General features: G+C 45.6%; 1 protein-coding gene across 1 annotated transcript in view; it reads right to left on the bottom strand.

Moving 5' to 3' along the window:
- Window positions 1–26827, bottom strand: part of KIF18B (kinesin family member 18B) — a 68781-nt gene that overhangs the window by 4737 nt on the left and 37217 nt on the right. The window contains exons 10-12 of the mRNA XM_077259702.1: window positions 18523–18649; window positions 2188–2273; window positions 1301–1533 (exon numbers count right to left, since the gene is read on the bottom strand). Coding sequence (XP_077115817.1) covers window positions 1301–1533; window positions 2188–2273; window positions 18523–18649 — 446 coding nt within the window. The remainder of the gene's footprint in view (window positions 1–1300; window positions 1534–2187; window positions 2274–18522; window positions 18650–26827) is intronic.

Raw genomic sequence — 26827 nt, forward strand, 5'->3', positions numbered from 1 at the left:
ATGTAGACCTCAATGTCTCGGGTCATGTAGACCCGAACCTATACGGGCCAGAGAGTTTGGTTGTGCTCCATTGGGAAGGGATTGTTTTACGGCTTTGCAGCCATCATTGCAAATGGAGCACTAGAAATGAAAAGCAAATCCGAAAATAAAAGTTTCATCAGCAGCGTCCACTGCGAAGAGAGGCGACAACTACAAGAGCGAGCGCACGCAGAGCCGTGATCTATAGCTGCCGCGGGAACAGCTGCGGTAAATCTCCAGTATATATCCATCATCTGACGGCTCAGTGTACGGAGCACAATGTATCACTCACAAGAGCCCTGTGCACCACCATCTCTGGCTACCAGCTTTGCAGAACCCTGTGCACCGCCATCCCTGGCCACCAGCTTTGCAGATCCCTGTGCACCACCATCCCTGGTCACCAACTTTGCAGAACCTTGTGCACCACCATCCCTGGCCACCAGCTTTGCAGAACCCTATGCACCACCATCCCTGGCCACCAGCTTTGCAGAACCTTGTGCACCACCATCCCTGGCCACCAGCTTTGCAGAACCCTGTGCACCGCCATCCCTGGCCACCAGCTTTGCAGAACCCTGTGCACCGCCATCCCTGGCCACCAGCTGTGCAGAACCCTGTGCACCGCCATCCCTGGCCACCAGCTGTGCAAAACCCTGCGCACCGCCATCCCTGGCCACCAGCATTGCAGATCCCTGCGCACCGCCATCCCTGGCCACCAGCTGTACAGAACCCTATGCACCACCATCCCTGGCCACCAGCTTTACAGAACCCTATGCACCACCATCCCTGGCCACCAGCTTTACAGAACCCTGGGCACCGCCATCTCTGGCCACCAGCTTTGCAGATCCCTGCGCACCGCCATCCCTGGCCACCAGCTTTGCAGAACCCTGTGCACCGCCATCCCTGGCCACCAGCTTTGCAGAACCCTGTGCACCGCCATCCCTGGCCACCAGCTGTGCAGAACCCTGTGCACCGCCATCCCTGGCCACCAGCTGTGCAGAACCCTATGCACCACCATCCCAGGCCACCAGCTTTGCAGAACCCTGTGCACCGCCATCCCTGGCCACCAGCTTTGCAGATCCCTGCAGCCAGTCCCATTTCTTTGCACAGCAGAGCTCCGGGGCACATGGCTGCGCAGAGCCCATAAGGCTGTGCTGTAGTTCCCCTGTTCAGCAGGCGGACTAAGTGGCTGCAGCGCAGAATCAGAGGTCGCTTTCCCGTCGATTATCCCGTCACGTATGCATTTATTGCATCTCCCAGAATTCGCTACCAACGCTGAACTCACCCTTCATTGGTGGCATCCAGCTATCGCCTTCTTTGAGGCTTTTACCGCCGTCTTCTTCACACACGTCTGATTTTTGCTTTTTCTCCGTCGGCGTCGTATCCATGACCCCTCGCTCCCCCGCGATTAACAGTTCCAGCGCTTGCAGCTCGGCATCCATTTCCGGGGTCTGCAGGTTGGCTTGTTTCAGGATGGTATGCTGCCTGCGTGCAACATTCAGGAGGGCAGTGACCAGTCTGGGAACAGACAAGAACTTTAAGGTTGCGTTCACACCTTGCGGTAAACAAAATATATATTTATTAAAAAAATTTAAATCCGCCATACGGTTCCTGAGATATAGGCTTTTTTATTCTAATATTTATGTTCTTTGGGGGCGTGGCTCACATGTTAATTATGCATAACAGCCTAAAGACGCGTCGCCCCTGAGGATCCTGTGAACAACTCCCTCTTGTAAAAAGGCAGATATCTCAGGAACCGTATGGAGGATTTTCAAAAAAATAAAAAAAGAATACTCAAGTAAAAAAGGAGTAAAAGAAGAGGAAAATAATGGCCACTTTGACAGGTTCACTTCAAGTGATGGCATCTCTTAGTGATCGGTATAGGAATAGCCCTTTAGGAATAAGGAAAGCGTCACATATATTATAGCAGTAAGGGACGATCTATTCTTTGTGAACTCATAACTTTTTGCAATGTAAAGTGAGCACCGGATAAAAGTTCTGGACCATATATTGGAACCTTAGCTACACCAGAGAGTTTAAAGGAACACACCCACCGGTTCTGCCCTGGCTAACAAAATAAACCCAGTGGCTACCAATTTATCGCGAGTGACCGACTGCAGAAAATAATATTACTGCATGAAAAGAACATGGTGACTTTTCTAAGCCACTTACTTCTCTGTGTTATGATGGCGGGGACCCAGCAGGAGACTAAGATTTGTCTCTCCAGCTACACTTTCAAAGCTCTCAGATCCAGAATCCTAAAAAAAGACAAAATAAGGACAATTAGAAGGGATTTTCCAGAATTTTACAAAATCTGTCCCAGGTAAGAGAATGTTGTAAAATAAAGAAATAGCGAACCTTTAATCTCCAAATACCCTAGGGGTCTTTAGGGTGATAATGTCCCATTATCAGTCACCTGACCACTACAGCCAATCAAGGGCCTCCGCGTTGAATCTGTATGTATGGCACAAGACCACAGAGGCCAGCGATAGTCTGCAACAGTGACATTACTGACAGATGGGAAATAGTGGCAGAGCATAAACAAAAAAACAAACAAACAAAAAAAAACATGCAATTCATGCCTTGGTTATGGGGTCAGGCCTAAATTTTAGCACCCATGTTATGGTTTCAATGGCCAGACTCTACCTGTCCGAGCTTAACCCCTTCATGACCTTGGGATTTTTCGTTTTTCCGTGTTAGTTTTTCACTCCCCTCCTTCCCAGAGCCATAACTTTTTTATTTTTCCGTCAATTTGGCAATGTGAGGGCTTATTTTTTGCGGGACGAGTTGTACTTTTGAATGACGAATCATTGGTTTTAGCATGTCGTGTACTAGAAAACGGGAAAAAAATTCCAAGTGCGGTGAAATTGCAAAAAAAGTGCAATCCCACACTTGTTTTTTGTTTGGCTTTTTTGCTAGGTTCACTAAATGCTAAAACTGACCTGCCATTATGATTCTCCAGGTCATTACGAGTTCATAGACACCTAACAAGTCTTATTTTTTACCTAAATGGTGAAAAAAAAAATCCAAACTTTGCTTAAAAAAAAAAAAAAAAAAAAAATTGCGCCATTTTGCGATACTCGTAGCGTCTCCATTTTTCATGATCTGAGGTCGGTTGAGGGCTTATTTTTTGCGTGCCGAGCTGACGTTTTTAATGATAGCATTTTGGTGCAGATACATCCTTTTGATCGCCCGTTATTGCATTTTAATGCAATGTCGCGGTGACCAAAAAAAAGGAAATTCTGGGGTTTTGAATTTTTTCTCGCTACGACGTTTAGCGATCAGGTTAATGCTGTTTTTTTATTGATAGATCGGGCGATTCTGAACACGGCGATACCAAATATGTGTAGGTGTGATTTTTTTTTTTTTTATTTATTTTGATTGGGGCGAAAGGGGGGTGATTTAAACTTTTATATTTTTTTTATTTTTTTCACATCTTTTTTTAAACTTTTTTTTTTTTTACTTTTGCCATGCTTCAAAAGCCTCCATGGGAGGCTAGAAGCAGGCACAGCGCGATCGCCTCTGCTACATAGCAGCGATCTGCTGTTCGCTGCTATGTAGCAGAAAATCAGGTGTGCTGTGAGCGCCGACCACAGGGTGGCGCTCACAGCTGCCGGGGATCAGTAACCATAGAGGTCTCAAGGACATCTATGGTTACAATACTGAAGCATCACCGACCTCCGATCATGTGACGGGGTCGGCGATGCCATCATTTCCGGCCGCCCGGCCGGATGCGGTAGTTAAATGCCGCTGTCTGCGTTTGACAGCGGCATTTAACTAGTTAATAGGCGCGGGCAGATCGCGATTCTGCCCGCGCCTATTACAGGCACATGTCAGCTGCGCAAAACAGCTGACATGTCCCGGCTTTGATGCGGGCTCACCGCCGGAGCCCGCATCAAAGCGGGGCTTCTGACCTCGGTCGTACTATCCCGTCCGAGGTCAGAAAGGGGTTAAAGGGGTTGTCCACATCTGTTGACAATTTTTTATTTTCCACTTAAATGCATGTATTTGAGGCTAAGTGTCATTTTTGCAATTGGGTTTCATTAAAAATTCGGCACCGTTTGGCTTTTACAGGCTCTTTGGTTTCCTTTCACAGTCAACGTTAATATGGTCTGTGGTTATAAACCAGCTGAGAGCTGCACAAAAAAAGACAGATAAAAGTTACAAACTCCACGCCAGACCATGAGGGCGAGCTGAATGACAGATTCTCAGTTAACTCGATCTGCAGCCAGCAATAAACACTGCAACATTAAGGGCTTGTTCACACCATCCTTTTTTTCCTGCGGATTTTTCAGGTCCTGATTTGGAAATCCCGCAGTGCAAAACCGCGGTGGATTTCCGTGCTGTTTTTTGTGCGGTTTCTTCTGCGGATTCCACTGCGGTTTTCCAACTGCACTTTCCTATTGGTGCAGGTGGAAAACAGTTGCGGAATCCGCAGAAAGAAGTGACATGCTACTTCTTTTTTTCCGCAGAAAATCAGCGCGGATTTTCCAGCAGAAAAAAGGAAAGCGGGAACAGCAGATTTGGTTTTCCATAGGGTAACATTGTACTGTACCCTGCATGGAAAACGTCTGCGGATCCGCAGCAAAAACCGCAGCGTGTGAACATAGCCTAAGGCTGTAGAAGCCAAACGGAGCAAAAATTTTAATGAAACCCAATTGCAAAAATGATTTTAGCCCTATATGTATGCATTTTATAAAAAAAAAAAAAAAAAAAAAAAAAAAAAAAAGCAGCTTCCAATCTCTTTAAATCACCAAACCCTATAGACCAGGTTTGCGAGGGAGCTGCATACAAAAAAAAAACAAAAAACAGGATATTTCCAAAGCTATGTATGCTTGTAAAAGTGCGCAGTGCCTATAATTAGGACCATAAATGAACAGAATTAAATCCCCACCTATGTGGGATCCCTTTGCGTTATGTAGGGTTCACATACTAATAGAGTGATGTGTAACAAAATTGGTAAGAGTGTATATAGGAGCAGAAAAGGGATGATAAACATCTTCGGAGAACCGGAATAATAGGAAACACATTGGTAATGATGGTCGTCACTGGTACGCGGCATCATGTACCCAATTATTAGTCCCAGCTGCATCCCCGCACCCACCGGCGGCGACGTATGATTAACATGCAAATCTGTCAGAACAGCGGCCAATAATACATTTTATGGCGCATTAATTGCATTCTCGCTCATTTATGAAGAATTGACAGAAAGGTTTTAATAATAATTATAAATATTTCTGTTAATAAATAGCCAGCGTCTACTGTTAGACACGCAATATTTTGAAAGGTAGCGGGACAAGATGATATTGAGGGCAATGTAGCCACAAGGGGGCAAATTAGCCAGGTAAGGTAAGTAGATGCCTTTCTCCTCCCAACACCATCACAAGACTAGGGACAACCAGGGTCCGTACGACCTGTAAGAGCAGCTTGGGTGGTCCTGATGGGGGCGGTTGCAAAAGGACATATATGCAAGTTCAGCTAAGGTTATAATCCGTGACATTCCTTGTGATATTTGCCGATTGCCTGGAATTTATGGAATTTTCTGGTTTCGGCAAATCACCCCACCACCTTAAAAAAAAAAAAAAAAAAAAAAAAAGTAAAGTGTGTGCTTTTACTCACCCTCCCCAGCATGAGCTATTTTTATTTTTTAATATAACCTAACCCGGTTTTACTCTTCCCCACTTTATCCCTGACCTGTCTGGTGTGCTCCTTCGTTTATATGATGTGGTTTGATGCATGCTACTACTTAGCCTAATCAATTAAAAACCTGACCCATTTCCTCCTACATTTGACAACAAGCCTCCCGCCTAGATAAATATTAACCGAGCCTATCCATTTTGTGTCCACTGTTTTTTTTAATGCAAATACATGTATGTATTTAGGGGTTAAAAACAATTTTTGAACTCGAGATGTCATAAAAATTGTAATCAATTCGGCTTTATTTCCCTGTACATTTAGCTTTTATGTGATCTGTGGTAAAAAAGAAATCAGCTGCAAGGAGCTCAGAAAAAAAGCCAAAAGTTACAAAGTCTCCACCACCCCTAGGGTGGTCCTATGATCTCATATTGCTGATGGGAGTATTGATGCATGTCAAAGGAGAGGACTCATCCATATGGGTACAGATTCTTCTGCTGAAGGAGTTGAAAAGGAGAAAAAGGTCTTTCCCAGATTCCAGCACTTACAGAGGATCCAGGCAGGAGTAACCTTCACGAGTGACCTTGCTCAAACCACATGGTATAAAGAGGAGGCCGCTGGAAGCCAACTGCCTCGGAAAGCCAAAAACAACCAACAGATGCTTTAGAGATCAGGAGAACGTAGACAAGTGGCCAGGACATTATCTCTGAAGCCCCGGCCTGATGAATTACTTCTACGGCATGGACGCCTTCATCAAGAATGTCTCTCTCCAATCGTTTTTGCATCCACGACGTGATGTATGACGGTCATGCAGACATCTGCTGGGGCTGATGACTACACGTGAGGACTTCTTACTTGTAGAGGAGCAATATATACAAGTCTAGAGAAGATCGGAGGACGTTTTAACGTCTCTTCTTCATCCAAGTTTCATCCAAATCCGCCGATTTTGCCTTGATCCAAAGTGCACAATTGTCCCCCCAACACCTGCCATTGAGGGACACAAGTTTCTGCATCTCTTTTGATCCAACAGATGATCAGTGGTTTCCAGGTGGAAGCTCATTTCCGTTTGCCATATTGAAAATAAACATTCACACTCAGCCAATCAGTGCATGTTCATGATGAGTCGGGAGGGAAAAAACAAACAAACAAAAAAAATCACAATACTCTTCTCTCCTTTCCCCATCCGATCCCAAGCAGATGCTCCAGTGCTCCTTACGGAGCCAAGATGTGACCACTGCAGCCAGTCAGCCACATGCCATACTAGACCCAAAGTCTAGGGGAGCCCAAAAAGTCTCATTCGAGAAGACCAATACTATTAAAACACCCATGATACTTGGGTGCCATGTTGAAGATTTTGCATTGGATCCTGCTTCAAGTTACGCCACTGACTACTAGCTAGCTCCACCGCTCAGCGCTGCGTCGTCATGCCAATATTGCGGCAGGGATCATTGACTGGTTGCAGTGGTCACAAGGAACCTGAATCGCTTGCACTAAATTGCCAAGGGGAGGAGAAGAGGTAAGTTGTGTTTAGCCGAGTGCCCTCCGCACTTTTAGGTGTATAGACTCTTGAGATATCTGCCCGAGAGTGGCCAGTTTGGACGGAGGCCGTGCCATCTATCCTCCATAGCGACCCTATTGCAAAAATATATAATACCGCTATACTCATTTTCTATTTTTTTTTTTTATTAAAGAATAAGCACAAATTCTTTATCCCGTCTTACTGAAATATTTAAGCCCCGTTAGAAGCCAAGAAGAATTGAGTCCAACACAAGCCACATTTCTTTCAGCAGTAGATCTTCCAAGTGTCGACCCGTCCGTAGTGATTTGTAATTCTTCCCATCATATGAAAAACATTACCTCCTGTCTGGAGCGGTTGCCGTGCTTTAGACGGGTGATAAGTGGACTGGCACACGGAGAGAACAGAAGGGATTGCAGTGGCCAATAAATCAGCGGAGGATGTCAGTGCTCAGCAGGCCCACGACTCCCACACCCTCCATAAATGCATCCACACATTCAGGAGAAATTCCGACATGTCTGAAAGCGCTGGCTAAAGCCTAGATATACGAATAACATACAACCAGAGGAAACAAGGCCGCCAAGTCTTCTCACGTGTCAGCCATATTGTACCTGTACTTCCTGTCCAGCCCCGAGCCATAAATAACTGATGAATCGGGACCAGGAATATGGCTAAATCAGACAGACATCAGAAAGAGAGGGATTGCAAGGTTCAAAAAAGCAAAAAAAAAAACAACAAAAAACCAACCCTTGATTGTCTACTATTTTAACCCATTGTGGTTGGCGTTTTATTTTGCTGTAAAATATAAATTTTCTATAATAAGCACATAATTACTTACTGTTAAATCCCTCACCGCATCAGCACTGCCACTCTGGTGGTCCTGCAGGTGACTGATGGAGGAGTATAAATGGGTGAGCAATTGGTATTCTTTTACAGTCATGGCCGAAAGTGTTGGCACCCTTGAAATTGTTTCAGTATTTCTTCCCGAAAATTATTGCAATTACTCATGTTTTGTTATACATGTTTATTTCCTTTGTGTGTATTGAAACAACACAAAAAAGGAGAAAAAAAAGGCAAATTGGATATAATTTCACAAAAACCCACAAAAATGAGCCAGACAAAATTGTTGGCACCCTCAACTTAATATTTGGTTGCACACTCTTTGGAATAAATAACTGCAATCAATCGCTTCCTATAACCATCAACAAGCTTCTTACACCTCTCACCTGGAATTTTGGGCCGCTCTTCTTTTGTAAACTGCTCCAGGTGTCTCATATTTGAAGGTGCCTTCTCCCAACAGCAATGTGAAGATCTCTCCACAGGTGTTCAACAGGATTTCGACCAGAACCCATTGCTGCCACTGCATAACTCTCCAGGGCCTTTTCCATCTATTTCTGGGGGCTTCTTGAAGTATGTTTGGGGTCATTGTCCTGCTGGAAGACCCAGGACACAAATCCAGCTTTCTGATATTGGGCACTACATTTGTAACCCAAAATCCTTTGGTAATCTTCAGATTTCATGATGCCTTGCACACAGTCAAGGCATTCAGAACGGGAGGCAGCAAAACAACCCCAAAATATCTTTGAACCTCCACCATATTTGACTGTAGGTACTGTGTTCTTTTCTTTGTAGGCCTCATTCTATTCTATCTTGGTCTCATCTGACCACAAGATGGTTTCCCACAAGGATTTTGGATTACTCACGTACATTTTTGCAAACTGCTGTCTAGCTTTTTTGCGTCTGTGTCAGCAGTGGGGTCCTTCTGGGTCTCCTGTCAGAGTTTCATTTCATTCACATGTGGACGGATACTTTGAGCTGACACTGATGCACCCTGAGCCTGCAGGACAGCTGGAATTTCTTTGAAACTTGACTGGGGCTGCTTATCCACCATCCAGATTAGATACAGTGCCATGGGTTGTACATTTCTTGATTATGTTGCGCACTGTGGATAAAGGAACATCAAGATCTCTGGAGATGGACTTGTAACATTGAGATTGTTGATATTTTTCAACAATGTTGGTTCTCAGTCCTCAGACCGTTCTCTTCTCCTCTCTCTGTTTTCCATGCTTAGTGTGGCACACACACAGACACACAATGCAAAGATTGAGTCAACGTCTCCCCTTTTTATCTGGTTTCAGGTGAAATTTTCATATTAACCTGTTACTGGCCACAGGTGAGTTTGAACGAGCATCACATTGGTGAAACAAAGTTGTTTACCCACAATTTTGGAAAGGTGGCAATAATTTTGTCATGTCCATTTTGGGGATTTTGTGTGAAATGATGTCCGATTTGCCTTTTTTTTTTCTTCTCAGTTTAGAAATAAACATCTGTATAACAAAACATGTGTAATTGCTATAATTTTCATTTTCTGGAACAATTTCATGGGTGCCAACTAGGGTTGAGCGACTTTCATTTTTTTAAGATCGAGTCGGGTTTTGTGAAACCCGACTTTGTCCAGAGTCGAGTCGAGTGCAGTCGGCCGATTATCGCTAAAAGTCAGGGATCGACCGAAACACGAAACCCAATGCAAGTCAATGGGGAAGCATAGTCGGCAGTGAGTGGAGGCCAGGAAAACACCTACAGTGCCCATTTTAATGCCAAAAACGTCCATTCTTGTTTCTGAAGCTTGTCAATCTTAATTAACTTTATAATAATAGTTGGGCATAGGAAATTGGGGGTCATTTGGCAAAAGTTGTGGGGGGTAGGGCTGGTTCAAGCCTTTAGTGGGCTGAGGAAACGTGGACTACGTCACGGCGGTGGAGCAGGGAGAGGTAAGTATTTCAACGTTGCAAGTGCTGTGATCCTGAGCAAGCAGGGGGGGCCCATTCGTTCGCATTGGCACTGGCACAGGGCCCCTCAAAGTACGGCGGTGTGTTTGCATGGCGGGGGCGCCTCCCACCAGCAGCGACACTTTTGTGTACTCTGAGGGGCCCTGTGCCAGTGACGTCGCCAACGAGTATGCCCCCCCCCCACCTGATGAAGGAACCTGCACTTTCATCTGCACCTTCCTCTTTGTCCCTGTGTAAGGTGGTATAACATGCGGGAAGGGGAACCTTACTTTCAGCAGGGTCAGATTCTGGCTGTGTAGAGTGCAAGGGGAATGTAGTGGTCTAGGTCAATGTACCAGCAGACTCATCTAGCAGTGGCTGGGCAATGGGCAGGATGAGGAGGAAACAGATATAGAGCCAAAAAATAAAGTAGGCTATATGCAGTTCAAAATTGGTAACAGGACTAAACAGGCGGCATTGCTTTGTTCAGTGGAGTAGCAAACCCAAGAGCAGCAGACAGTGTTTCAAGGGCCCAACCACACTAGTAGGCCAAATGCAGTTTAATATCTGATACTATAGGCCGAAAGCCAGAAGGTAGAAGCTCAGCTGTATTCAGTTGAGGGCAAACACCAGGCAGGGGCAGACACTGTTAGTAGGCCCTAAACACCATTTTTTTATTTAAAACACAGCACTTAATGAGAGCCAGAAGGTAGAAGCTCAGCTTTATTCAGTTGAGGACAACACCAGGGAGGGGCAGACACCGTTAGTAGGCCGTAACCAAAGTTGAAGGCCAAATGCAGTTTAATATCTGATACTATAGGCCGAAAGCCAGAAGGTAGAAGCTCAGCTGTATTCAGTTGAGGGCAACACCAGGGAGGGGCAGACACCGTTAGTAGGCCCTAACCACCAATTTTTAAAAACACAGCACTTAATGAGAGCCAGAAGGTTGAAGCTCAGCTGTATTCAGTTGAGGGCAACACCAGGGAGGGGCAGACACAGTTAGTAGGCCCTAACCACCAATTTTTAAAAACACAGCACTTAATGAGAGCCAGAAGGTTGAAGCTCAGCTGTATTCAGTTGAGGACAAACACCAGGCATGGGCAGACACCGTTAGTAGGCCCTAAACACCATTTTTTTATTTAAAACACAGCACTTAATGAGAGCCAGAAGGTAGAAGCTCAGCTTTATTCAGTTGAGGACAAACACCAGGGAGCAGCAAACAGAGGTATTAGGCCCCATCCAGCAATTAAAAAAAAAAAAAAGCTTTATAAAAGAGCCAGAAGGTAGAAGCTCAGCTTTATGCAGTTGAGGACAACACCAGGGAGGGGCAGACACCGTTAGTAGGCCGTAACCAAATTTGAAGGCCAAATGCAGTTTAATATCTGATACTATAGGCCGAAAGCCAGAAGGTGGAAGCTCCGATTTAGACAGTGGAGGACAATTTGAATTAGGGACTGCAGACAGACTTAGTAGGCTGTCCCCTGTGGACCATGCATCCACCACATTAACCCATTGCGCCTTAATGGACACGTTATCTTCCGTGGCCATGCCTACAGGTCCATGCGTCTGTTGTCAGGTGCACCTTTGTACTCACCGATTGCCAGAGTGCATGGACAATGCGGTCTTTTACATGCTGGTGGAGGGTTGGGATGGCTTTTCTCGCAAAAGAAGTGTCGACTGGTTAGCTTGTAGCGTGGTACAGCGTAGTCCATCATGGCCTTATTAATAGTAAATAAAATATATAACTAGGCTCTATGAACTTTTAAATAGGTTCCAGGGGTACACGGGCAGCATTGGTGTGGTCAGTGGAGGAGTATTGCAAGTAGGGGCCGCAGACAGGCTATCAAAGGCCTAAAATAACTAACAATAGGCAGGCATGGCAGTTTAAAATCGGTTACATGGATACACAGGCAGGCAGTATTGTGGTCAGTGGAGGAGGATTGCAAGTAGGGGCCGCAGACAGGCTATCAAAGGCCTAAAATAACAAACAATAGGCTCATGGCAGTTTTACATCGGTTACATGGATACACGGGCAGGCAGTATTGTGGTCAGTGGAGGAGGATTGCAAGGAGTGTCTGACACAGTTAGTACTCCAAAAAAAAATAAAAAATTTAATGTCTCGCAAAACAACTATAAGTAAAAAAAGGGTGGCATGCTTAGGTACTGGGGTGGGCTCATCTGCAGAGTTTATGACAAAGTAATTTGGCAGTAAATTAGTATTTACTGGTGTCAATATAGGACACTGACCCAGACTACTTTAACTAGCATCATAGATGCAAACAAATTGGTATTGTCAGTGCCAGGCATTGAATGATGTCAGTGCATAGACTAAACATTGGTGGAGCTGTGCGAGATAATTTTGCACGTGGTACAGCACAGTTTGAGCTGGGGGGGGGGGGGGGGGGGGACTCTCTTGTGGTCGGCGGTACCGCCCCAGGGCCCCCCATGTTACAACGGTGTGTCCGACGTTGGGTGCGCACCACCACCGCCAGAGACACTACATTGTACTATGAGGGACCCAGTGGCAGTGCCGTCGACCAAAAGCGGCCACACCCACCTCTTCAGACAATCAGCACTGTAACGGGTGCTTGCGCCAAGTGGCGAGACAACGGCCCCGTGGGGGGAGTTTTCCCATTGAGGGAGGTGTAAACATGTCGTATGCTGGACAAACAGCTGCTGCAAATTAAGAGATTGGAACACTCAGTAAGACCAGTCCAGAAGCAAGACCTTTTTATAGGAAAGCTAGGTGTCAGCCGGGAAAGGTGGGGCAAAATAATTTGAAATCCAGGAGTGGTTCATTTTAATGAAGGTGAGATCATCCACATTTTGGGTAGCCAGACGAGTCCTTTTTTCGGTTAATATTGAACCAGCAGCACTGAATACTCTTTCTGAGAGCACACTAGCTGCTGGGCAAGCAAGCTCCTGCAACGCATATTCTGCCAATTCAGGCCAGGTGTCTAATTTGGATGCCCAGTAATCAAATGGGAATGACGGTTGAGGGAGAACATCGATAAGGGCTGAAAAATAGTTAGTAACCATACTGGACAAATGTTGTCTCCTGTCACTTTGAATAGATGCTGCAGTACCTGTCCTGTCTGCGGTCATTGCGAAATCACTCCACAACCTGGTCAGAAAACCCCTCTGTCCAACGCCACTTCTGATCTGTGCACCTCTAACACCTCTGCCCTGTAGCCCCCTGCAGCTTGTGTGAGAACCATCACCGGCGCTGTGTGCTGGGAATGCCTGAATCAAACGGTCTACAAGAGTAGCTTGTTTGGTTGCTAATATTTGTTCGAGGTTCTCATGTGGCATAATATTTTGCAATTTGCCTTTATAGCGAGGGTCAAGGATGTAGGCCAACCAGTAATCGTCATCGCTCATCATTTTAATAATGCGTGTGTCCCTTTTCAGGGTACGTAAGGCATAATCCGCCATGTGTGCCAAAGTTCCAGTTGTCAAATCTGCGGTTGTGCTGGTTGGAGGGGCTGTTACAGGCAAATCTACGTCACTTGTCTCCCTTAAAAAAAAACAGAACCCGGCCTTGCAACACCACTAATTTCTGTTGGCCCAGGAGAAGCTTCCTCATTCAAAAAGTACTCATCCCCATCATCCTCCTCTTCGCCCGCTACCGCGTCCTCTACACGGCCCTGACCAGACAATGGCTGACTGTCATCAAGGCTTTCCTCTTCCTCGGCTGCAGACGCCTGCTCCTTTATGTGCGTCAAACTTTGCATCAGCAGACGCATTAGGGGGATGCTCATGCTTATTATGGCGTTGTCTGCACTAACCAGCCTCGTGCATTCCTCAAAACACTGAAGGACTTGACACAGGTCTTGTAGCTTCGACCACTGCACACCTGACAACTCCATGTCTGCCATCCAACTGCCTGCCCGTGTATGTGTATCCTCCCACAAAAACATAACAGCACGCCTCTGTTCGCACAGTCTCTGAAGCATGTGCAGTGTGGAGTTCCCTTGTTGAAATGTCGATGATTAGGCGATGCTGGGGAAGGTTCAAAGACCGCTGATAGTTCTGCATACGGCTGGAGTGTACGGGCGAACGGCGGATATGCGAGCAAAGTCTGCGCACTTTGAGGAGCAGGTCGGGTAACCCCGGGTAACTTTTCAGGAAGCACTGCACCACCAGGTTTAAGGTGTGAGCCAGGCAAGGAATGTGTTTCAGTTGGGAAAGGGCTATGGCAGCCATGAAATTCTTTCCGTTATCACTCACAACCTTGCCTGCCTCAAGATGTACAGTGCCCATCCATGACTGAGTTTCATTCAGCAAGAACTCGGACAGAACTTCCGCGGTGTGTCTGTTGTCACCCAAACACTTCATTGCCAATACAGCCTGCTGACGCTTGCCACTAGCTATCCCATAATGGCACACCTGGTGTGCAACAGTGGCAGCTGCGGATGGAGTGGATGTGCGACTGCGGTCTGTGGACGAGCTCTCGCTTCTGCAGGAGGAGGAGGGGGGGCGAACGCCTACAGCCAACTCTTTCCTTGACCGTGGGCTAGGCAGAACTGTCCCAATATTGCTGTCCCCTGTGGAGCCTGCATCCACCACATTCACCCAGTGTGCCATGATGGACACGTAACGTCCCTGGCCATGCCTACTGGTCCATGCATCTGTTGTCAGGTGCACCTTTGTAGTCACAGACTGCCTGAGTGCATGGACGATGCGGTCTTTAACATGCTGTTGGAGGGCTGGGATGGCTTTTCTAGAAAAGAAGTGCCGACTGGGTAGCTCGTAGCGTGGTACAGCGTAGTCCATCAGCGCTTTGAAAGCTTCGCTTTCAACTAACCGGTAGGGCATCATCTCTAATGAGATTAGTCTAGCAATGTGGGCGTTCAAACCCTGTGTACGCGGATGCGAGGATGAGTACTTCCTTTTCCTAACAAGAGTCTCATGTAGGGTGAGCTGGACTGGAGAGCTGGAGATCGTGGAACTAGCGGTGGTGCCGGTGGACATGGCAGACAGAGAGGGTTGGAGATGGTATTCTTGCAGGTGCCCTACATGCAGTGTTACCTACTGCAAACCTGGTGATTCCCTGCCTGCTTTGGCCTGGCGACGAAAGCTGCACAGATACTGCCGGTGGTGCGGGAAATGGTGGGTTTACAGTGAGGGAAGGGATGTAGCGTTGCTGACTAGCTTCATTGGCCGAGGGTGCTGCAACCTTTAGGGACATTTGGTAGTTATTCCAGGCTTGCAAATGCATGGTGGATAAATGTCTATGCATGCAACTTGTATTTAGACTTTTAAGATTCTGACCTCTGCTTAAGGTAGTTGAACATTTTTGACAGATGACTTTGCGCTGATCATTTGGATGTTGTTTAAAAAAATGCCAGACTGCACTCTTTCTACTATCGGATAACTTTTCAGGCATTGCAGACTGAGCTTCTTTAACCGGATAGCCACGCTGTCCTCCAACAGGTTTTGGTTTTGCCACGCGTTTTTGGCCAGATACGGCCCGGTAGATGGAACCTGTTGTGATGTTGATGCCTGCTGCGGCTCCTCCTCCTCCGCTTCTGAACTACTGCCGCCTGCACCCTGTTCCCCCAATGGCTGCCAATCGGGGTCAACAACTGGGTCATCTATGACCTCCTCTTCTATGTCGTGTGCAACTTCGTCTGTGTCACCGTGTAAGCCGGTGGTATAGCGTTCGTGACGGGGCACCATAGTCTCCGCTGGGTTTGATTCTGCCTTAGTACACTGCGAGGGCAATGTTCTTGTCTGAGTCAAAGGAACAGCATAGTAATCTGGCTGTGGATCTGTGCACTCCATGTCCGATTCAACTTCTAATGGGCATGGCCTGTTAACTGTTTCACTGTCTAACCCAGGAACGGTATGTGTAAAGAGCTCCATGGAGTAACCTGTTGTGTCGACTGACGCATCCTTCACTGTTGTTCTGGGTGAAGGACACAAGGAAGCGACTTGTCCCTGACCGGGAGCATCCACTGACGATGCACTGCTCTGACATTTGGCACTTTCCGAGGAGGAGGCGAAAGAGCTAGAGGCAGAGTCAGCAATGAAAGCCAATACTTGTTCCTCCTGCTCCGGCTTCAAAAGTGGTTTTCCTACTCCCAGAAAAGAGAGCGTTCGAGGCCTTGTGTAGGCAGACGACGTTTTTGGCTCAACAACTCGAGACTTAGGTGCTGTACTGCTTTTACCACGACCACCTGATGCTCCACCACCACTACCATCATTACCAGCTGACAATGACCGCCCACGGCCACGACCTCTTCCACTAGACTTCCTCATTGTTTGCAAAACGTAACCAAAGTAACGCTATTTGTTACTGTAAAACAACTTATAAGGTGAACTCAAACTTCTGTAGAATTTATATATACCTTTATAGGTGCCTGACACTGAAAGGAAAATCAGGCCCAATGTTACACACTAGGTTTTCTGTGCCCCAATAATTTGAGACAGTTGGCACACACAGGAGCAGCACTCAAGCAGACTTGCCAATATTTATCTCCCACTAATTTTTTTTTTTTTTTTGAAAAGGGAGAATTTACCAAAAAAAAACAAAAAGGCCCAGTATTACACACACACTGCTTTTCGGTGGGACACAATGAGAGACAGATGCCACACACAGGACTGGCACGGAGGCAGACTTGCCAAGATTTATCTCCCACTAACTATTTTTTTTTTTTGAAAAGGGAGAATTTAACCAAAAAAAAAAAAAAGGACCAGTATTACACACTGCTTTTCGGTGGGACACAATGAGAGACAGATGCCACACACAGGACTGGCACGGAGGCAGACTTGCCAAGATTTATCTCCCACTAACTATTTTTTTTTTGAAAAGGGAGAATTTAACCAAAAAAAAAAAAAAATGGCCAAGTTTCACACAGTGGTTTTTTCGGTGCCACACAATGAGAGACAGATGCCACACACAGGACTGGCACGGAGGCAGACTTGCCAAGATTTATCTCCCACTAACTTTTTTTTTGGAAAAGGGAGAATTTAGACAAAAAAAAAAAAAATGGCCAAGTATCACAGTGTTTTTTTCGGTGCCACACAATGAGAGTGAGATACCACCCACAGCAATGGCACGGAGGCAGAGTTGCCAAGATTTATCTCCCACTAACTTTTTTTTTGGAAAAGGGAGAATTTAGACAAAAAAAAAAATGGCCAAGTATCACAGTGGTTTTTTCGGTGCCACACAATGAGAGTGAGATGCCACACACAGGACTGGCACGGAGGCAGACTTGCCAATATTTATCTCCCTGCAGTTATCTCAGAAAAGTATGGCAGGCAGCTAGAAAAAGGACTGCTGCACACAAAAGTGTGGACAAACACACAAGATAGCTGTGCAGAAAGGAAGGAAATACAGGATTTGTGCTTTGAAAAAAGCAGTTGGTTTGCACAGCGTCGTACACACACAGGCACAGCAACGCAGCTATCAGGGTCAGGGAGCCTTCTAGGGCAGCCCAATGAGCGACAGCGCTGAGGAAAAAAAATGTAGCTTCCACTATCCCTGCAATCAAAAGGTGGTGTTGGACAGTGGAAATCGCTACAGCACAAGCGGTTTGTAGCTTTATGTACCCTGCCTATCACTGTCCCTGCTTCTGAAGAAGCTGCAGCAACCTCTCCCTACACTCACATCAGCAGCAGTAAGATGGCGGTCGGCGGGAACGCCCCTTTATAGCCCCTGTGACGCCGCAGAAAGCAAGCCAATCACTGCAATGCCCTTCTCTAAGATGGTGGGGACTGAGATCTATGTCATCACGCTGCCCACACTCTGCGTCCACCTTCATTGGCTGAGAAATGGCGCTTTTAGCGTCATTGAAACGCAACTTTGGCGCGAAAGTTGCGTACCGCATGGCCGATGCAACGCTGGGATCGGCTCGGTTTCATGAGACGCCGACTTTGCCAAAAGTCGGCGACTTATGAAAATGAACGATCCGTTTCGCTCAACCCTAGTGCCAACACTTTCGGCCATGACTGTATACTTTATTTCCTTATTTGAGGCAGGTTTTATAAAATCCTGATAAAACCCCTTAAAGGGATTATTTGGGAAGATTATATGTATGTGCTGATCCTAGGACTATCGCGCAATCCGCTGTATTCAGCAGAAACTGGTCAATTTTCCTGCAGCGACCCACCACAGGGAAAAAAAATTACTCCTCAGTCCCCATGTTTCCCTCAAGTTAAATAATAACAGCTATACTCCCCTCCGTTGCTGGCACTGGCTTTCCTGGGGATTGTGTGATATAACATTGTTACGCAAACCCCGGGAATCGGGGCCTACACCACTGGATCTGCACCAGCGGTGAGCACAAGTGTAATTATTTTACTTGGGGGAAACATATTGACTGAGTATGGGGTTGTCTGAAAAGTGGACAACCCCTTTAAAGTAATTTTCTGGTCTCAGAAAACCCATGTCTATCTCAATACTCAACGCTGGACCTGGGGAGAATGAGTAATGCGCACATTTTTTTTTTTTTATTTATTTATTTTTTTTTTAAACTACAGCAGGGGAACAGGGGCTTTTCCAAAATCAGAAAATCCATTTAACAAGAAATCATCCGCTAGTGAACAACCCCCATAATATTTAGATATTTAATACCCCCTTACCCGATTTTCTTTCTTCTTTCTGTAATGTCGCTTGTAATGTAAGTGCTCGGAGGACAGATCGCTCAGGGACTGCAGTCGCTTCTTCCAACCTTGCTCTGGACTGGATGTATCTAAAGGCTCTTCCAAACTGTGGCAAAAAAAAGAAAATAGAGTTAATAAATAGGCAAAATAATCATCCAAAAAAGGCAGAAAATTAAGAAAAAAAAAAAAAAGCCACTACATAAAATAGGACACGAGTCCGACAGCTATACAGAAATAAACCAAAAGCATCTAACTGAATCTATTAGATAAAGCAAGTTTACAAAATAGGCTTGGTTTAACCCCTTACGGACAGAGCAATTTTTCAAATTTTGCACCTTCATTTCCCCACCGTAACTTTTTTTAAAAAATTTTTCCCACTGAAAGCCATGTGCAGGGTTTTGTCTTTTTTTTCGTGGGACAAATTGTACTTGTGAATGACACCATAAAAGGTTATTATAAAGTTTTACTGGAAAATGGGTAAAATAAAAATTCTACATTCAACCAGCTTCTATGAAGAGGTAAGTTCCGGACTGGACCAAGGGAACCCAGTGGACGTAGTATATATGGACTTTTCCAAAGCTTTTGATACGGTGCCACACAAAAGGTTGTTACATAAAATGAGAGTAATGGGGATAGGGGAAAATATGTGTAAGTGGGTTGAGAGCTGGCTCAGGGATAGGAAACAAAGGGTGGTTATTAATGGAGCACACTCGGACTGGGTCACGGTTAGCAGTGGGGTACCACAGGGGTCAGTATTGGGCCCTCTTCTTTTTAACATATTTATTAATGACCTTGTAGGGGGCATTCAGAGTAGAATTTCAATATTTGCAGATGACACTAAACTCTGCAGGGTAATCAATACAGGGGAGGACAATTTTATATTACAGGATGATTTATGTAAACTAGAAGCTTGGGCTGATAAATGGCAAATGAGCTTTAATGGGGATAAATGTAAGGTCATGCACTTGGGTAGAAGTAATAAGATGTATAACTATGTGCTTAATTCTAAAACTCTGGGCAAAACCGTCAATGAAAAAGACCTGGGTGTATGGGTGGATGACAAACTCATATTCAGTGGCCAGTGTCAGGCAGCTGCTACAAAGGCAAATAAAATAATGGGATGTATTAAAAGAGGCATAGATGCTCATGAGGAGAACATAATTTTACCTCTATACAAGTCACTAGTGCGACCACACTTAGAATACTGTGCACAGTTCTGGTCTCCGGTGTATAAGAAAGACATAGCTGAACTGGAGCGGGTGCAGAGAAGAGCGACCAAGGTTATTAGAGGACTGGGGGGTCTGCAATACCAAGATAGGTTATTACACTTGGGGCTATTTAGTTTGGAAAAACGAAGACTAAGGGGTGATCTTATGTTAATGTATAAATATATGAGGGGACAGTACAAAGACCTTTCTGATGATCTTTTTAATCATAGACCTGAGACAGGGACAAGGGGGCATCCTCTACGTCTGGAGGAAAGAAGGTTTAAGCATAATAACAGACGCGGATTCTTTACTGTAAGAGCAGTGAGACTATGGAACTCTCTGCCGTATGATGTTGTAATGAGTGATTCATTAATTAAATTTAAGAGGGGACTGGATACCTTTCTGGAAAAGTATAATGTTACAGGGTATATACACTAGATTCCTTGATAAGGCGTTGATCCAGGGAACTAGTCTGATTGCCGTATGTGGAGTCGGGAAGGAATTTTTTTCCCCATGGTGGAGTTAAGGCCCCGTCTCACATAGCGAGATCGCTAGCGAGATCGCTGCTGAGTCACAAGTTTTGTGACGCAACAGCGACCTCCATAGCGATCTCGCTATGTGTGACACGTACCAGCGATCAGGCCCCTGCTGCGAGATCGCTGGTCGTGTCGGAATGGCCTGGACCTTTTTTTGGTCGTTGAGGCCCCGCTGACATCGCTGAATCGGTGTGTGTGACACCGATCCAGCGATGTCTTCACTGGTAACCAGGGTAAACATCGGGTTACTAAGCGCAGGGCCGCGCTTAGTAACCCGATGTTTACCCTGGTTACCAAAAAAACCAAACAGTACATACTCGCCTTTCGGTGTCCAGGTCCCTTGCCGTCTGCTTCCTGCTCTCACTGACTGCCGTACAGTGAGAAGTGAGAGCACAGCGGTGACGTCACTGCTGCTCTCACTTCTCACTGTACGGCCGGATCTCAGTCAGAGCAGGAAGCAGACGGCAAGGGACCTGGACACCGAAAGGCGAGTATGTAGTGTTTGTTTTTTTTGGTAACCAGGGTAAACATCGGGTTACTAAGCGCGGCCCTGCGCTTAGTAACCCGATGTTTACCCTGGTTACCCGGGTGCTGCAGGGGGACTTCGGCATCGTTGAAGACAGTTTCAACGATGCCGAAGTCGTTCCCCTGATCGTTGGTCGCTGGAGAGAGCGGTCTGTGTGACAGCTCCCCAGCGACCACACAACGACTTACCAACGATCACGGCCAGGTCGTATCGCTGGTCGTGATCGTTGGTAAATCGCTTAGTGAGACGGGGCCTTTACTCTTTGCCACATGGGGTTTTTTTTGCCTTCCCCTGGATCAACATGTTAGGGCATGTTAGGTTAGGCTATGGGTTGAACTAGATGGACTTACAGTCTTCCTTCAACCTTAATAACTATGTAACTATGTAACCAAAAACCCGCAATTCTGTCTTTCAAATTATTTTCTTTTCCCCCTTTTACAAATTGGGTAAATTAATCTCATTTTCATAGATAGGACATATATATACATATATTTTACATTTTCTTTTATTGTTAACTGGGAAAAGGGGGATCGAATTTTTATAATTTTTTTTTCTTTATTTTCTTTTTTTTTTTACTTTATTAGTCCCCTTAGGGGTCTTAAACCTGCGATCGTCTGATCGCTTCCACTATAAACAGCAATACCAAAATATTGCTTCATATAACAAGAATCATCGACTTCTATGACGTCCAGCCTGTGGCAGTGATCCTGTGATAGGCATGGGGGGCGTTCAGCTGCCCTCCAGCTGTCGTGTCAAATTCCCTACAATCACAGGGAAGCCGATGGCCGCCCACCCGTCCGGATCGAGGAACTTAACTGCCACTATCAGCAATTAGCAGCAGCGATCAGCGAGAATGGAGATATAATAGAGCCGACATCTGCCATCTGTGGAGTGTCCACTACTTGGACAACCCCTGGACATCCCCTTGTCAACCCCTTTTAAAATAAGAACAAACCTACTCCCTCCGGTGCGGTTCCAGGGGTGTAAACTTGGTCGAGCGTTCATCTGTTTTCAACGGTGTAAGAGAAGGCTCACGGCTCTCCCGAAAGAAATTGGGCACTGAAATTCCAACGATGCTTCTCTCTTCAGACATCATCTTTAGAAGGAAATTCAGAAGACTTCCTATACACATCAGATGGTCGGCCATCTTTTATCTAATGTGTATGGGGGTCTTCAGGCGGAAGGAGGAGCATATGATGACCAAGAAGCAGCTTTTCTACTGCGCTCAAACTTATGGGCCAGGGAGAGCAACCAAGGAACTTGGGAATGGCTACCGGAAGCAAAGATCATAAAGGGGGCACCAGGTAAAGTAATGTATACGGAAATCCTGTATCTGGGGAAGGACGGTCACTTTAATCCCTTCCACAGATGTTTTTGACTAGTGAATAGATATATTACAAGTGGGGAAGACGGAGCAGACGTGCACCTGATAAAAATGTCAGATTCCAAAAGAAAAACATCCGGAGCTATGTGCATCATGTACCAAAACCTACAGCTGTGCATCAGAATATGACCATGGAGAGCACAAATTATATAGTGAATTGAAAAAAGTATTCATACCCTGTGAACTTTTACACCTTTTTTTTTTTTTTTTCTCATATAACACTACCAACCTTCATGTATTTTAATTTGGATTTTACACAAAATAGCAAGTATTTGTGAAGCGTACAGGAAATGAAACAGGCTTTTCTAATCTTAAAAATATAAATATAAAAATTGTGATGTGCATTTGTTTTCAGCCCCCTGTAGTCTGATACCCCTAAATAAAATCCTTAGTGACCAATTGTCTCCAGAAGTCACAATTAGTAAATCAAGTCCACCTGCGTGTAATTTCTTCCCAGTATAACTACAGCTGTTCTGTGAAGGCCTCAGAGGTTTGTTTGAAAACATTAAGGATCAAACAGCATCATGAAAACCAAGGAGCACACCAGACAGGTCAGGGATAAAGTTGTGGAGAAGAATAAAGCAGGGTTAGATTATAAAAAAGGGTTATAAAGCAGGGTTAGGTTATAAAAAAAATAGCCCAAGCTGTGAACATCTCATGGAGCACTTTTCAATCCATCATCCAAAAATGGAAGGAGTATGGGACTACTGCAAACCTACCAAGACATGGCCGTCCACCAACACAGACATCCCAAGCAAGGAGAGCACTAATTAGAGAAGCAGCCAAGAGGTCCATGGTCAATGGAGGAGCTGTAGAAATCCATAGTTCAGGTGTGAGAATCTGTCCACGGGATAATTATTAGTCATACTCAACAAATCTGGCCTTTATGAAAGACTCGCAAGAAGAAAGTCATTTTCGAAAGCAAGCCATAAGAAGTCCCATTTGCAGTTTGCAAAAAGCCAAGCAGGGGACACAGCGAGCATGTGGAAGAAGGTTCTCTGGTCAAATGAGAACTTTTTGTGCTAAATGCTATATATGGCAGAAAACTAACACTGCACACAGGGCCGTACTGAGACTAAAATTCAGCCCTGGCATTTGAAGTTACACAGGCCCACTTGTCACATGGTGACTGTACAATATCTTTGTACACTTGTAGGTTACAAAAAGTGAGGGGAGTGCAACACGACTATATAACATATAATCACAGCTGTATCCAGCATTACAGCTCAGTCCTATTTATTGCTTTCAGTTGCAGTACCAAGAAAAGCCGCTACTTTACCTACATAACTGGTTCTCGTAGATAATGAAGGGATGAGACGACCAAAACCTATGGAACCTCATTCTGATGCTCCATAAACTTTGCCTACAGCCACTTTTGGTTCCGCTGCGCAGCACGAGACCCGGTGACTCTGAAGAACGGTGACATCCGTAACGTCACCGCTCTTCAGATATTCCGGGCCTTGCGCTGGGCTCGACGACTGAAGAGCGGTATTGTTACTACCGTCACTGCTCTTCAGAGTTGCTGGGTCTCTCCAGCTCTGGGCTAGTAGTGGGGATGTCTGATACACAACTGACATCAACCCTAAAAATCATTACACATACCAGAATTAAATGCTCTGGCAGCTGGGAAAAGCAGTAGCGTTAGCGCTATTCCCAGGCGCCGGGTGCTAACTACAACCGTCATCATCCTTGCCTGGTCTCCCTGCGAAGCATTTCTGCTGTATTTACATACGCTGATCTCAGGCCACTAAACGAGTGTGATCGACAATACTGAAGTCGTTCGCTTGTTTCCCGACCTCTTTACACCAACTGAGAAAGAATGAAGGAACAGAACAATCACAATTAGATCAATCTGTCCCCATACAGTATCATGTTGTCAGCAGCACAACTACAGTTTACACCGGCGATGTGCTGCTGAGAACAAGGATTTCTGTTCCCACATAAACAATCCAATCACTCGATGAATAGGCAGAATTTTGCTTGTTTAGTATAATACACCCCATAGTCCTCCATATATTATAATGTGCACCTCAGTCCTCCATATAGTATAATACTCTCCTCAGTCCTCCATATAGTATAATACACTCCTCAGTCCTCCATATAGTATAATACACTCCTCATAGTCCTCCATATAGTATAATACACTCCTCATAGTCCTTCATATATTAAAATGCACTGCAATTCCTCCATATAGTATAATACACTTCTCAGTCCTCCAAATAGTATAATGTACTGCCACAGTCCTCCATATAGTATAATACATTCCTCATAGTGCTCCATATAGTATATTGCCCCGCCATTGTCATCCATGTAGTACAATTCACTTCCCATAGTATAATGCGCCCCATAGTTCTTCATATAGTATAATGTATTTCCCATAGTCCTCAATACAGTATAATGCAGCCCACATATAGTATAATGATGCCACCCCAGAGAATATATGGTAGCCCCCTCATAGAGCATAATGTAGCCCTTCCATAGAATATAATACAGCACAGCCCCCATAGAATGTAATACAGCCGCCCCCACATAGCCCCACAATCCAGTTATCACTCAGTGAATCCTCCTCCTCCTCCTCCGTCATACAACACGCGACTTTGCCGCCAAGATCGCGTACCGCATGGCCGACCCCCATAGGGATCGGGGTCGGGTTTCATGAGACGCCGACTTTGCCAAAAGTCGGCGACTTATGAAAATGCACGACCCGTTTCGCTCAACCCTACCCAGCGCTGCTTCTGGCTCTGGTCTCAGCAGCTGCAGCCTGCACGGTCACACAGCAGGTGCGCGATGAAATGTCATCATCGCGCACCCGCAGGCAGTGTCAGTGCCAGGCAGAGCGGGGAATGATGGGAGAGTCAGTGCTGGCGAGCGGCCCACGACTGCCACCGGCCCTTCTGGCATTTGCCAGAACTGCCCAATGACCAGTCCGGCCCTGACTGCACATCACCCTGAAAACACCATCCCCACCATCACCCGTTGTGGTGGCATCATGCTGTGGGGAAGCTTTTCTTCAGCAGGAATAGGGAAGCTGCTCAGAGCTGATGGGATGATGGATGGTGCTAAATACAGGGCACTTTATATAGACAATAATTTAACCTAGACCAAACGCTGCTTCGTCAATCATTACGGTAGAAATAAGTACAAAGAAATATGGTGGCTGTGGGTAGTGGGGGCGAAGTTGTGTAGTAATAGGCTGATCGTATTACAATATTAGGTAATTTTTCAATAACAGCACCACCGTGATTATGAAAGCAGCTTCAAAAATGTTACCCTCGACCACAAGCAGCGAAATGTCATATTACCCAGCTGGAACTCCACTTTCCACGAAATATTAAAAAATAAAAGAAAAGCCAATCTAAAATGATTTCCTTTTTCCTAAAAGAACAAAGCATAATTTTCCAGCGTCCCCTGCATACCCGGGATTTTCATTTCATACATTTTTTCGCTTTTATTTTGTTGTTTTACTTGTTCCAGATTCGATGCTAATGGCCAGAAATAAAAAAAAAAAAAATTGGGAGAGAACAGAACTTAAAGGAGAAATGTTTCCGAAGCCCTGCAGCTGATGCATATGTAACACATTTTCTGCTAAATAATCCCAGATCCCCTGGGTGGAGGAACGTTCCTGTCGTAAAGAATAACAGTGGATGGGAGAGAGGAGCTTTGCGTAGAGTACAAACATGTGAGTGGCAGACAAGATAAATGAGAACGTTAACTACCGCGGACAGGAGGACATATAGGAACGGGCCCGGGTGATGTATGGGATGCATCGGATTACTGACTGCACGTAAACTGCTCAGTTAATATTTAGGCTGGGGCTACATGGGAGATTTATTGCAATGGTCACCCACAACTTTGTTTCTTACAAAAAAAAAATTAAGTTACACTGTAAACATTTCACAATCTTACCAAGATGAAACTTGCCAAGACAGTTTGATGACCAAAGCTGGTGTATGTATGTATATATATATATATATATTTTTTATTTATTTATTTAAAAGAGGCATCGTGATTACTCGCTAATCCCGCCCCCTGCACAGTAGCTCCGCCCCCATCACCACACATAATCCTGCCCCCCACCCCATTACCACACACAATCCGCACCACATATAATCCCGCCCCCCCACCACATCACCACATAATCCCGCCCCTTCAACATATCACCACACATAATCCCACCCCACAACACATCACCACACAATCCCGCGCCCCACCTCATTACCACACATAATCCCGCCCCCCACCACATTACCACAGATAATCCCACCCCCCACCACATTACCACACATAATCCCACATTACCACACATAATCCCGCCCCCCACCGTGTTACCACATAATCCCACCCTCCACCACGTTACCACACATAATCCCGACCCCCACCACATTACCACACATAATCCCGCCCCCCACCCCATTACCACACATAATCCCGCCCCCCACCACATTACCACAGATAATCCCACCCCCCACATTACCACAGATAATCCCACATTACCACACATAATCCCACCCCCACCACATTACCACACATAATCCCGCCCCCCTCCGCATTACTAGATAATTCCGCCCCCACCACATTACCACACATAATCCCACCCCCCACCACATTACCACAGATAATCCCACCCCCC

The sequence above is a fragment of the Ranitomeya variabilis genome, chromosome 4 (genome assembly GCF_051348905.1).
Source record: "Ranitomeya variabilis isolate aRanVar5 chromosome 4, aRanVar5.hap1, whole genome shotgun sequence".
NCBI classification, from domain to species: domain Eukaryota; kingdom Metazoa; phylum Chordata; class Amphibia; order Anura; family Dendrobatidae; genus Ranitomeya; species Ranitomeya variabilis.